At 33.9% G+C, this 14,999-nt stretch overlaps 1 protein-coding gene across 1 annotated transcript; it reads right to left on the minus strand.

The window, feature by feature from the left end:
* Window positions 1-12,986: 12,986 nt before the first annotated feature.
* On the minus strand, window positions 12,987-13,711 carry LOC119638195 (fork head domain transcription factor slp1-like). Its single transcript, XM_038034888.1, has one exon. It carries the CDS (start codon window positions 13,709-13,711, stop codon window positions 13,046-13,048), a length of 666 nt encoding a protein of 221 aa, XP_037890816.1. The 3' UTR covers window positions 12,987-13,045.
* Between the last annotated feature and the right edge of the window lie 1,288 nt (window positions 13,712-14,999).

Here is a 14,999-nt window from a genome sequence, read left to right on the forward strand (position 1 = left end):
TGAATCCCTCCGCAAAAAATGAAGATATATCCTATATACTTGCAAAAGAATTTGAAAATTATGCAAAGTGTTGAAAGAATACGCCTATAACGCCCACCCGCCTATTTAACCATAACTATGAATAGCTTTGCTTTCCGTGTTTTTTGCTCGTTACTCATAAAGTACAACACCTTTCAACTTTTATTCCAGAAAATTGAAAAAATCAACCCCGCCCATTCACTATTATAGTTTAGTTGTATGAAAGTTTAGTCATTTTCCTTTGCTAAATAGCGTAACAATGTTGGGTATAAAAGTTTCGGCCACGACCGACCATAATTTGCTTAACTATATCAATTTCAATACTTATTTTATGGGCTTTTTTTTTTTATTTCGTGATAAATCGTAATTTAGCGAAGGCATTTTTAGCGAACACACGAATCTAAAAAAGTAACCTATCTTGGTGGGGGGCTATGTTCACTTTGTTAAAATGTTGTGTTTTGCAAGAATTTCTGACAAGTAGATGGAAGCTTAAGCATTAAGCTTCTTTTCAAACATGGCTTGTTCGGTTGAAACTCATAGTTTCTTTCGTCGGCATTACATTCTTAGCCCTACGACATTTAAATAACCGGGTAGCGAGAATTGCGTTGCAAAGTAGAGAATTGTTAACAATCCATTTCCAATACGATCAACCTGTAGTTGGCCACAATATTTTTGATTCTAATTCTATGAAAATCATACTCAATCTTATCATCTTTCGATTAATGACACTGATGCCTCAATTCAAGTCAGGGTATGCCAAATTGTATATCTGAATATATTCGGTAATTATAGACCATCGCGAATAAATTACTTTTTAATAATGAATTTGAAGAAATCCAAGTTTCTCTTCTTGCGAAATGGTTTTTGATTTCAGCTTTAGCTTTGTTTCGTAATTTTAATGATTTTAAATGCGTTTTGTCGAATATTATACATAGCCGGTTACTACTTGTTTTCCCCGCTTTCAGGCTAATTTTGAATTCCAGCTTAAAGAAATGTCTCGGTTTTTTTAGTTTATGAATCCTGAATGAATCCATATTTACATATCGTCATGAGGACTGATTCGGTAAGTCATCTACTGAAACTGGTGGCAATCGGAAGTAGTACTATCTGCTGATATCTGCAGCGGGGAGGATCTGACATTGCAAACATTTCATGACCGAATTTTAGTGCGCGGGATCGAATTCCTCCTACGATACCATAGCTTTTGGCATATCATGCCTGTTCTTTTCACGCAAATGCTTTAATTTTCGTTTGAACTATTTCTTAGTAGTTGGTCCAAATTATTATTATGCACCACGACTTATAAATTTCCCAGACTTGATATCATATCATCCCATCATTGAATTTTGCCACATCTACAACATCGTCGCAAAGATGTTAGCTTGAATATGATAGTTTTTCTGTGTTAATGAAATTTTATGTATACCGTAGACTTAATTAACTGGCTACCTTTCCAAACGTTGAACGTTGAAGTGTCCAATATTCATAATATAATTGTCGTACTTGTATTGTTAATATTTTAATGATTTCAATTCTCATCGGTTTCTTAATCACCTCTTCAATGCCTGCCTATTCCTTTTGACTTAAGCAGCCTAAAATTGTTGACAGCTTCTGTGCTAAGACTTCATGCGCAATAGTTAAAAGTAATCAATCAAAATTATTTGTCGTTTATCTCTCTTATTCAAAAGGAAAAAATAAAAGGTAAATAAATAATTTAAAAAAAAGAAACTTTTTTTGGTTTATAACGAACCGCTTGAAAGTTATCTGATACGCTTATGTTGGTTTTTAATACCCATCGTCGAAAGATGAGGAGCATATTGATTTCGTCACAAACGATTGCAAGGCTTAGAAGGTAGCTTCAGAGATCTCACAGCATCAAATTCTGAATCGATTTAAGCATTTCCGTCTGTCCGTCTCTCCTTCTGTGATTCTCAAACTAATATATTTTACGGGCGATTTTGTAGTACTGTGTACGAAAGTGGAGAAAATTGACCATGCCTACCCAATATTATAGTCTATCAAAATGTAATTTTTTTCTTTTTTTAATATCTTTACAACGCGATGAAACAAGCTTCAACAAACCCATAAATCTTATAAACTCCTGTGGCAATTTGAAATTTGGAATGCAATTAAGAATGTCCGTCTACCCCAATGTCTAATGTCTGTTGTAAACAGTCTCCCGTTCGCAAAAGTGAAGATATCGCTTAGAAATTTCCAAAAGAATTTCAAAGGGACCTAATCTATGCGACGAAAATTGTTATTTTAAAAATAAAAAGATCAGTCCCGTGCACTTCTTGTTGTAGAGCATGACTTCTTGTTGTAGAACATGCTGCTTTTGTCTTTTTTAGGATAACCGTGATGGGTGTAAGAGGTTCGATCACAACCGAATACATTTTTCTTACTTGTTATATGTAATTTTTACTATATACGCTTTAACAAGCATATACAAGAGTAGCGTAAGTGTAACATGTCATGTAAGCTTAAAAAAAAAAAATCGTTTTTTTCATTTTGTTAAACACAACATCCGCATATTACGTATGGTGTTGTTTTAAAATAATATATATTTAAAGCATTACCTATTTAGGCATAGTTCATATAACAAAGCCGAAGAATCGTTTTTATTGCATCGTTTTAGTGCAACGGCCAGTCGACCTAATGATGTGTAATGGTACGATTGCAACATAAGTCATACCACAGGGCGTTTTTAGAATTTTATTGATCGCGGCGCATCGCTAGACGAGTAACATACAACATGCAAATTGATCTCGCAAACATAAAAATTTTATAAAGTTTTGTAATCGTAAATGTGAAATAGCATACAACGAACTAGTTCAGGCTTGGTAATGTTTCCCACATCGAGCCTAATGTCATCATTTTGAACAAGTAACAACAGTATGGTGAGCCACAGTCCGCCATTAAATATGCTATATACCGTTTCACTTAAGCCTGTTATTCATATGACGACTTTTCAGAATAAGACGGTATATGAAAAGCGATCAAAAAAGTGGTTCGAACTGAACCGGGCAACCCCCGTGGAAACCCGTAATTTCAGGGCTTCTTGTCCTTTGGACTTCGCCAATGATGTACAGGTTTTGGGTGATTTCGTACTGTACAAAGTCGAAGTCTATCTTGTCTTTGGACATGACACACGTCTCGGAAGGCGATCCACTACATAATCCTTTCTCGAAGAAATAATGTGTCCAGCACGTATTCCACTGTGCCCCAACCTTCTAACCGTTCACAGTAGCGTCAGAGCCTGAGTAAGTTTGATGATCTCCGTGATAGAGAGCTGAATGTGAGAAGAAAATGTTCTCTTTTGGTAAAAAAAGTGAACTCTCTTCCGATACTCCTGTTAGGCTTCGTAGCCAAGTTATAGATAGTAAACCTCATACCCGTCTTTGCTATCGGTTGAGCAGCTCCAATAAGTAAAAGCTATAAAGGCATTAGTCAACGTTTATAGGGAGCACCACGAAAAGAAAGATTCACATAGTTTTGTTCTCCATCACCAGCAACGACAGATTTCCTTGAGATATCAGAGAGCGTTTCTCGCACCTATTGGATTTATGTAAAGCAAAAAAAACTCGAAAGAGAGAGAGAGAGAGAGAGACAGAGAGAGAGAGAGAGAGAGAGAGAGAGAGAGAGAGAGAGAGAGAGAAATATACATAAAATTACGCACGTTTATTGCCGCACTCTTTTACCGCGTTCTGCGAGCCCTTTTAAGAGTATTATACGACTACGCAATCACTCGCAGTCTTCTCACCGTGTTGAACACATAGTGACGTATAATGCATATCGTTTAGGGTAACATATGTTTACTGACGATCATTTCAATGCTTCTTCAATTCCAAAACGTTCTCTCTGTTAATTAAGTCCAGACAAGTACTTAAAATAGCAAACTTTTTTAAAAATGTAAAATATTTTAAAATAATTGAAAAATTTTAAAAGCCATTTGATATTGCCTGGATACGGTCTCTTCTGATTCTCATGTGCTCTCTCACCACAAAGATATCCAAGACGATCAGAGTTTTTTATTATGTAAAACAATTATAATCGCTTTAGATGACTTAAAGAATTTTTGGAAAATCATTTTAGAAGGAAAGCAAGTAAACTCGAAACCAGCTGAACAAAATGTCCGTTAACTTTAAGGAAGCATATAACATGAAAGAAATAGAATGCATTTTGATTCAATAATTTGTATGATTTCAGTGAAAGGCTAAGGATAAAACGTTGTTGAACGATCAGGAAGGTAAATATTTTTAGTAAATTAATTTAGAACTATTTGCTTATTAAGAAATAGCAAATGTTAGATTGGGGTCCCAAAAAGTTCCGGAGATGCATAGAATTTCGAATTAAATGTGAGTCCCAAACGAGATTTTCGTTCAATAATTGCATTCGTTCGCCTTTAGACTCTCCCGGTTTGCTTCACTTTGCTCGCAAAACAACCACCGTTTGAGCTCAGCATGTTGACGATAAATTCGAATACTGTCAATACTGTCAAGTATAATCAGATTATTCTCTTTACTCTTCTTATAGAATGATGCGTTATTTTTAGACTAGCACTGCTAAGACTTTTACCCATCGCAAAACTTCCTATTGGGTCGCAAATTGGTGCAAATATTATTAAGAGATTTCAATCATTTGTAAATGATCTTGAAATTTGGACGTTTTCTTAAAAGCTTAGAGTCTTTAAATGGTAAATTTTGCTGATTTGAAATATAAACGTTGAACCTACAATAAAGGTAAATAAAATTATCCTATGAAGAGATCTTGCAGAGTGTGCGATAAATTAAAAAATATCTCAACATTGAATTATGTCTGCAATTTCTCTCGCAGACAAACGCTATTAAAGCTTATGCATTTTGATGAGATTACGAATAGCTTAGAACAAATCGTGTGATTCATTTATAAAACAGCATCAAAAAGGTCAGGTCTAATACTAAAGAAATTATAAAGAAAGAATCCATTGGCGATAAAGTCATTATTCATAGTTTGAAATGAAGGTTGACATATATATATATATATATATATAGAGCTTTTAAAGATATTATGTTGTTTTTGTTTTTTTTTTTGTTTTTCTTTCAAAAGACGGTCAAAATAAAAAGCTTCCAATTGAACCGTAATTTGTGTGTGTGCCTGAGAGTTTGTAAGTGAACGTAAGATAACTGCCATCATCTTTTTTAAGTCTACTGCTCAAGATACTCCCATTATAGCTTCTGCTGTAGCTTGTTGAAAATTTACAGGTACATCTTATCGTATATAACAAAAAATATAAAGAAAGAAAAAAAAAAAAAAAAACAAAAAAAAAAGAAAAAAAGAAGTCTTGTTGAAGTGTCTAAAGATGGCAAACTCTATGGCATCATTGTGATCATCATCATCATATCGTCATCATCATCATTTAGTTTTCCACGGCAGCTAAATGTATAAGAGTGTAGGCGTAATTGTTGCGATGATCATGTTGTGCCTCTTTAAACAAATAATAACAAAAGTTTGTGAACCGTTTTTCTTCTGCCAGTTCTTTCTTTTATGCACTCTTCGTCGCCCTTCTTTTTATGTTGATTGCCTACTGAAGTAGTTTTTTGGGAGGACGCTCCCTTTTGTATAAACGTTTTTCTTTTTAAGCGAAACCTACAACCCATACATTTAGCTTAACCGAGCTTTTTTATGCAATTTTATGCTAATTAGTTTGGAATAACATTATGGCAAAAGATCAAAACAGTTCGTTTTTCGTAAAGTTTACTGCAAAAACCCAGTTAGGATGATGATGTTCATGATGCTTATATAGATAATCTTTTCATGCTTATTGGTATAGCCTTGGCGTGTAGAGAGTGTGGTTCGACTTGCCACTTTAACTATTAATAATTTATAGTTTAGTTATGCGCTATAACTCATACTACGTGGTAGTTTAAGGAGCTTAAAACAAAAAAAAAAAAAAAAAACAAAAAAAAAAAACAAAAAAAACAAAAAAAACAAAAAAAATAAATAAATAAAAAAATTGATTGATAAAGGCGAAAAGCCAAGCCAACTATCATAATAATGACGATTTGATTGGAATAACATAATTGATATGAAACTTTTCAAAATCTCTTCAAATGCTTCAATTAATGAACTAACCAATGAGCGGTTGGATGACATTATTTAGATCTGTTTCTCTTACTTACTTACTTCGAAAGCTGTTGCTCGCATTTTTACGCTAATCGTCAAAGAGTAATTAATGCTAAACTTGGCCATGGCCATCAAGTAATCTCGAAAATGTATAAATTGTTAATTAGTATGGCCGATTTAGTCGTTCATGAGCCAAGAGTTTCGAATAACCTATGCTAGAGGTGGCCTGACTTGGCGATTATACCTCACGTTTGCCTTAAAGCAGAAGCTTTACGAAAATTTCTATTCGTAACTTGAAGCAAGCATGTAACGTTTTTTTATCAACGAACTCTATCGTATTTAAACAAATTATTCCTGTGTGTGTGTGTGTGTGTGTGTGTGTCGGGTTAATAATAACTTCTGATTGACTTCTTTTTGAAGCCACACTTAGTAAAAGTGTGATCAGAGATGATCGCTGCGCCATTATTAGAGGCAAGAGAAAAATTTCTTCAAAATTGTATCATGAAGCCTTAAACACATTGATCTTTAAGCTTCTTATTCAATAAAATAAAACTTGTCGGGTCTATTTTCGATCAATTCGAATCGATTCGGGCGAAAAAAATCAAATTGCAGCCATTTTTACAAAATGAGTTTTTCGGGAAAATTCCACAATATTCACTATATTTGAATTCATATTTTTCGAAAATTTTCAACTTGTTGTGCTAAGTGCATTGCAGGGCCGCATCGACAAGGTTCTAGAAATAAAAGGGCAGCTTTTCGAATTCTATCATGCCTCAAATGTAACACACCGAAGGATTTGAGATAGACTTAACTTTAATGATATCGATCTAATCTGAAGCACTTTCTGCGTCTGTCCGTCTGTCCATCATGTTTCTCTGTATCCAGCTTGCAGGACGCAATTCTTGAAATGCTTTGCTGGAATTTGGTACACTGACGTGTTTTCGCCCAAAGACGAACGCTATTAAAAGAAATTCGGATCCGACTACTTCCCATATAACGCTCTATTTTGAAAACTATAGAGTTGTATAGAGTATTTAATGTTGGGCTGTGAAACCACTATAGTGCTTTTACTTATTTTTAAAATAAAAAAGTACAACTATAAAAAAAAACTACTTTATAAAAATAAGATGGATTGTGGCCAATCAAATATACTCCACCTCCCGATATTCGGGAAGAAATATAATTATTATTATTATTATTATTATTATTATTATTATTATTACTGTTATTATAATTAATAGCCAGAAAAACAAATTCAAAGAGTAAAGCCTTAAAGCAGTAGCATCGGGGACTATAGGGTCTCTACTTCACTTCAACCTCAGTTGAGATTTGAACCCACGAACATAGAGTTATTATACGTAATCCTTGGCCTAATCGGCCACTCAGACGGATCTGGAAAAAATAATGAAGCTTCATTGCAAAAAAAGTCCGGGGTCCGATTGTATTGATACAAAAGTTATTCAAGACTTACCACAAGAAGCAATTATTTTACTTACACTAGTATTCAAGTCAATCTGGTGACTTGGGTCACTTCCCTTCGCAATGGATATGTGTTGAGATAGTAAAGGTATCTAAACCAAGAAAACGTTGTTCTATTGTAACTGAAGTTAGAAAAAATTCATATAACACCTGAGTATCAAGCTGGAACAGCCAAAACAATGCCATCTACAGTATCTTATACACGAGATGCTTTGGAAAACAAAAAAGTATTGCTTAGAGATGTTTTTAGATGTACATTCGATAAGCGTTTGATAAACTCTGGCACACCGCATTATGCTATAAACTTACGAAACTGCTTCAACACATTTTTACCTAATTCTAAAAGCTTACCTTAGTGGTAGGCTATACCGCCAAGAGTAAATAATGAATTTTCAGAAATTTTTAATAATCAATGAAGTTTTTCGGGAACAATTCTGTACACAAGCTTTACATCTCACTTGCCACTTGTCACAAATAGTGTTTTAGTCGCAACCTATGTAGAGGACACTGCAATACTAGCTGGTAGTGTAGGTCCCAACCATGCCTCAATTCAGCATAGATCACTGGTTAAAAAAATGCAAAATTATAGTTAACACGGAAAGTTGAACACATGAAGCATTTAGTTAACGTCGAAGAAAATGTCGCAATATTCCACGTCAATTACTTAAGATTGCACACAGATCATAGACTTACATGGAAAACTCATACACAAGCCAAAAGACAACAATTAAACATAAAAAACAAACGCCTTTACTGGCTATTGGTTCGAAAATTCATCCTCAGCCTTGAAAATAAAGTAATCATCTATCGAATAATATTAAAACCAATTTGAATTTACCTACGGAATACAACTAAGAGGGTACAGCCAGTAATTTCAATATTGAAATTTTACCGAGATTTGAAGCTAAAGCGTTGAGACTTATTTTGTTGCTTACAAATGAAGAAAGGAACAAAAAATGAATGGGGAAAAAGAGTTATAAATGAAATGAAGTCAAGTACGGCTTAAATAATAAACATTGTTACTTTAAAGGATATGTCCTCCTCAACGCGTTCGCGTTGGTTGCTTTAAAATTTATGCAAGACCTCCATCTCGCGTCATTTGTACGATAAAATGTTACGAGCGACAAGAGGGCAACGTGACAGCAAGATTATGGAAAATGCAAAGCTATACGAAACAACAATGAGTTCTCATTGCTTATGGAATAACATCAAACGGATGCTTATCGTCTTCAGCGACGAGACTCATTTTCATCTTGATAACTTGTTTTGATGGTTATCCGATAAAATTGACGAATTAAAGGTTCAGAAAATCATCGAGCAATTGTTGAGAAAGGAATGCATTGTGACACCAGGTCACTGTTTAGTGACTGCGAACTTTGAATTGGGGTAAAATGATTCTTTTTTGAAAACGCGGCAATCTCCAATTACTTGTTGTTGCGTGAACTTCGGGTCATACAATGTCACTTTCGCTCCAATTTATTAAAATATGTTTCGTTTGTTAATGCTTAGCGATTGAGTTCAGTTCGCTGAAGTGAAAGCAAAACGTTTGTGATTGGCAGTCATGTGTGTGCGTACGTGTGACCCTTCTCATTATCATTTTAAATGTTAGTCAATGTGCAAATAATCCATAGCTGTTTATCAAAATACCAAGTGTGTAAATATGAAACCGGAATTTTTATACAGAAAGTGCTCATTAATTTTATGAAAATATCGAATGAAAAATATTGCGTTGGTAACCTTCTCTATCGCTAAATACACGCCTTTGAAAATTTTCTCCTTTTCTCAGGAATCCTGTCAATTATTTTTTATATCTTCAAAGCGTTTGTTTACCAAGTGCATGTCCCATCGATGAAAAAAAGGGGATAAACGGAAGAGGTCGTGTCTGGTGAGTAGTCCGCATGGCCAAGTACTTTTTAATGTATTGTTTTGCAAAATGGATGAATGGACGGATGTCATGTAAAAAAAAAAAAAAATGGTCCCGTGTTGCCCTTTTCGATATTTCGCTCATTTCTTCAAATCGATGAATTGTTGACTGAAATTATTTGACGGTATTAACCGTTTTACTTGACTTTAATCTCTAATAGCTGACTATACATTTTCTATCCCGCCAAATGCAGGCTATCGTCTTCCTGCCAAAGCGATTCAGTCTCGCAATGGATGGGATTCACAAAAGCATAGAAGCGTAAAAGCATAAATATTTCTTATTTGTTTCTTATTTGTTTCCTATGTGTTACCTTTACTTTTTTTTTTTTTTTTATATATTTTCAAGTCCTAAACGACTTTTATTCTTTTACTAAAACACAAAATTAAAGCAATAATTGTTAGGATACATAGGTAAAATGAAAATTTATATCATACATAAAGATATTAGAGAAATATTGTATATTTTCATTTTCATTATTATATGCGCATAACCACACACACACACACACACACACACACGCATACACACATACATGCGCACTCGCATACACCCAAGTATATGTACACGGATATACATGGAAGCGTTTACGCAGCTATATAGGAAAACGCGTGCAAACAAGCATTTGGAATTTTTCATTCATTACCAGGAACCACGTCTTACAGTTGATCTTGAAGACGGCACTTTAATGAGGTTTCATGCAATTTAAGTCAAAACAATTTTTGCCCAGTTGGATATCGCATTGACTGAACTTATAGACAAACAGACGGAAGAACATACTGGACAGATCTCTTAACATAGAATAAAAGAAGAAAAATAAAGACAATTGTTGTCGTTTTTGTTGCTTTTGTTGTTTAGGTTAGTTGGTTGCATTCAATTCAATTTCAATTTTCATTTTATAACATGAACGACATCAGTAAAAGAGTAACAACAAGAACAACAACAATAACAACAATAATACCAATATAAAAATATCTAAAAATGTAGATAAAATAGACATAACAACAACAATTATTTACATATATATATATATATATATATATATATATATAATACATGTATCTATATATACCTACACACACGTGCAATAGCGACAGCAACAGTAATAGCATTGAGAAGCAATATCATCGCGTCATTGGGAATAAGGGTAAAATAAGGCAAATGATCGGCGGCTTTGTGGCGTCTCCAACACACGGTGCGCGTTAATAACAACTCAACGTGAGAGCATGTTCGCGAACTCATCGTCAACTTTACAAAGTCACAATTTTCCTCGCTTACGACTGCGATAAGCGCAGATCATACAGCGCACACAGTGCAGCACAAACTCCGACACTACACAACACTATACTAAAATTTTTGTGTTTGTTGTTTTATGCGTTGATCGCTGTACTTGACCATAAGATAGAAGCGAAAGCAAAAACGCAGCGCTTCCACAAGATCATAATGATGATGATGACAACATTGCTGAATATGCTGTAGATGTCTTTTTAAATGTGTGTTTGTTGTTGTTACTATTGCTGGTGATGTTGTGTCGTTAAGAAATAAAAAGAATAAGTATCTCTCTCTTTTTTATTTTGTTTTGTTTTGTTTTGTTTTGTTTTTTTTTTTATTTTGTTTTCTTCGTTTTCTGTTGCTGCAACAAACTTTTGTGCAAAAAAATTAATAATTTCTTGTTCGTATATCTTTGTCTGTCTTTTTGGCGGCTCTGCTTGTTCATGTTGTTTGTTAGTTGGTTGGTTCTTGTTTTACCGATGAAATGTAACATAATATACAACAACATCATTGAAGACGGCAGCAACATCTAAATATTTGTTTGCCTTCAAAATGCACAAACAAACACTAACACAAACACAATCATATATATATATGTATATATATCTATATATATATATATATATATATCTGTATATATATACCAAATGTCGCGCTCATTCTTACGCTTTTCTTAAGCTTTTAGTATCCGCTGCCAATGCTGTTAGTGAAGCAATTGATGTCGAAAATATTCAATTGTTGGTAGAACAAACAACGTTCAGTAATAACTTCTGCTTGTATTTGTAAATGTTATCCTATGTGTGTGTGTGTTTATGTATGCATGTGTATTAAGTAAATATGAAAGGGTCGCTTTTTACTCGCTACAATAAAAAGCGTAAGGTATGTGCATAAGTTTTAGTTGGTAGTTGTATGGTGATAATGTTTTCTTCGTTTTATTTATTTATTTATTTATTATTATTCTTATTATTATTATTATTATTTTTTTTTACTTTTTATTTCCTTTTCGCATTGGTAACAAAGCAACAACATGCAACATGATTTCTTGTATGCAGTGTTCGCATATGTAAATTATGATCATATTTATTATTGAACTGTTACTGTAGTTGTCAGCAGTTTTACTGTTCCTGTTATTCTTGTTGTTATTATTGTTGCTTTTTTTATCATAAATGTTTTATCCTACGTTTTAAGTGATTTTGTAAAAAAGTTTCCACATTTGCTGCCCAGATTTATTGCTTTGTTGAGAACTAAAAAACAAAAGAGAAAAGAAAGCATGAAATCCAGTTGTTCTCAAATCTATTGCGTTGCTAAGACATTCCCAAAAGTCCCAAAGCCCATTGAATGCATATTTCAAGTTCAACTTTTAATTTATACCGAAAGATTAGCACTTAGTTGCAATCAAAGTTTAAGGAACTTTTTCTTTTATAGGGCAATTTTGACGTTAATTAGGACAATGCCCCTTACTCTATATGATTATTCGGCGTTTAATGTCTAACCTCTAATTAGAGGCACATACGAGGCACGGTACGAAAAGATTTATTCGTGCACATTTCATCAATCATATTTTTGTACTCGCATATATATACCACACTTCATTTATATATGCATGGTGTCGTCTGCAATTTCAATCAAAACTTTATTGCCGATCTTAACTGAGATCTGATATCTGTTTGATAGTCGGACGGCAGATGAAAGACAGATACATGGGGAGACAAATGAACGAATGGACGGGCGAAATGATATTCCAGAGTAGATGTCTGCTCTCGAAAAACCAAAAGCTTTACGTGATCTCCTTAACTCAATTACCATAGTAGAATTTGCCTTCAAGAAGCGAAACTTTCCAGCTTTGCTTTCATGACGTCAATCGATTCAAATCACTTTTCATTCGATCCGTTCTTATCCTTGACGAAAAAGAGAAGAGAGATCATCGGTCACCCCCTACTAATGCCCACAACCTATAGCCATATTTTTGTCCAGAGATCATCTAATTATATGGACAAATGAATGTGAAAATTAAACTGAATTGCAAATGATCAGAGCAATTATTGTTCGGTGTCTTTTTTTTTTTTTTTGTTTATTTTTATTTATTTATTTAAAAAAAAAATAAAGAAAAATATTTATGGGAAATCAAAGAACATGATTACTTAAAATTTAAAATATTTGATGAATATTTACAATCTCTTTATAAGCAAATATTTACAATTATTAATTATTAACGATGGGATGAAAACAAGAACAGACAGAGACAGTTTTGCTTCACATTGAAGTCGATTGTGTGTGGAAGTTTGCCCCAAATGGCACGTTTGCTTGTTGTGGATTCTGTTGATACAAACTCCAGTATTGCTCTCTTTGCCTTTGCATTATTGCTGCCTGTTGGGCTAAATGCATTTCTTCCGGCGTGGGAAAGTATACAGCATGTGGCGTATAATGCTGAGCAAATGCACGATACGGATAGTTTGCGCGCATAGCCCCACCCACGGGAAAGGATTGTTGTTGGATAATATTACCGTTACTGTTGCGTCTTAAACGTCCAGTTGTCTCGCCCACTTTCAAATCTTCAAACAACGGATTTATAGTCCAATAATTTCCACGTCCTGGATCGTCTAAAGCCCGCTGGACTTTCATAAAGTATGGGGATAAGCTTAAATTATGACGAATAGAATTCGTCCATTGACTTTTGTTTTTCTGATAGTATCGGAAATTTTTCTCTATCCAAGCGCAAATACCGCTCAATGTCAAATGTTTGTCGGGACTATTGCGTAACGCCATCAAAATCAGCGCACTGTATGTATAATTTGGCTTACTGTCGCGACTATCTTCGGAACCCGAAGATGTTGGAGATTCTTCTTCGTCGCCGATAGTTTCTCTTTTTTCTTCAACATCACCATCATACAGAATTGATCTTATGCTAAACGACGACATTCTTTTATCTTTCTTCTAAAATTATTACTTGAACAACTGTCCAGTCAGCTCAGTGCAACTATTACTAACGAAATGTGATAAAGTATTGTGTTGGAAATGATATTTATACCAGATTCTAGACGATGCACGTATTTGCCAAATGTTCCTAATACAAACGAATTCTCGTTTACTCTAATCCTTCCGTAATCAGTGATTTTTCCCGCTTCCGCCGTGTAAATGCATCACTCGTAATACACAAAGCGATTACTGTGATTAACTCGTGAATAGGCGCCAATTGACTTCTTCACCGCATTGTAAAAATAATGCGTTTATACACTGACTTTGTCGCGGATAAAGCGACAAATATGTACTAATGTTATTTATTATAGCCGTCGCTAAAAAGGTGAAGGTATACAACATATTTCAATGCATTTGCTCTACGTTGAATGTATATAGCGAGTGAAGTGAAGTGTATTTAGGATTCTACCCAAGTGGATGATTGGTATCGTCGTTGTTTGGGTGAATTAATTTTCATTTTTCTTTTTTTTTCTCGCAAATACTTAAAATATTGGGTTTTTTTTTTTTTTGAAAACCGCTTAAGTTAATTGTTTGCATATCTGACATAAGGGTTTAAAAGGAATTTATATTTAATGATCGCTTAAGACTGTTATTGATTTATAATATATTAAGCGTCGCCACAAAATGTTAATAAAGTAACTCAGTAGGAAAAACTGGGATCAAGATCATTAATGCTTGTACCGTAGATTAAATATTAATTTCGTTTGTCAGGAGAGAGCGCAGTTAGTCAAGGCGAACGGCAAAAGCGGGAAAAGAAATGCTTAGCATTTCTGCTTAGAGTTCTGCTAAGTATTATCCTCTCTTTATTTGCAGTCCTATTATTTCATAACCTGAAAATTATGTTCACGAGACAGTTTGCTGTGCTCGATGTTTTTTTGTCGACAATTAGAATTCATTGCTCGACATCGACAGTTAGAAAATGTTATATATTTCCATTTGTGAATTAAAGTTTAAGAACGTCTGCATATAGAGGTTGTCAGCATGCGGTTGTGTGTGCTCATGTATTAACTGCAAGTTGTAAAATTCAAATTATTGTGTATTTTTTTTCTGGGCCGACTTTTTGTTGTTTTTGAAATATAAATTTCATTTTATTTTTTTTTTATTTATATATATATATATATTTTTTTTTTTTTGTGCTTTTCGATAATAATTTTTGCATGTAGTTGACCCGTAAAATGTTTGGCAGTATGACACTTGACTTGTTTCTTAGAAAATTTGACGAATATTTGTG

Source organism: Glossina fuscipes, unplaced genomic scaffold (assembly GCF_014805625.2).
Source record: "Glossina fuscipes isolate IAEA_lab_2018 unplaced genomic scaffold, Yale_Gfus_2 0, whole genome shotgun sequence".
Classification (NCBI taxonomy): Eukaryota; Metazoa; Arthropoda; class Insecta; order Diptera; family Glossinidae; genus Glossina; species Glossina fuscipes.

Excerpts from the sequence above, each read along its gene's own strand:
- LOC119638195 (XM_038034888.1), bottom strand. The coding sequence starts at position 13,711 with ATGTCGTCGTTTAGCATAAGATCAATTCTGTATGATGGTGATGTTGAA.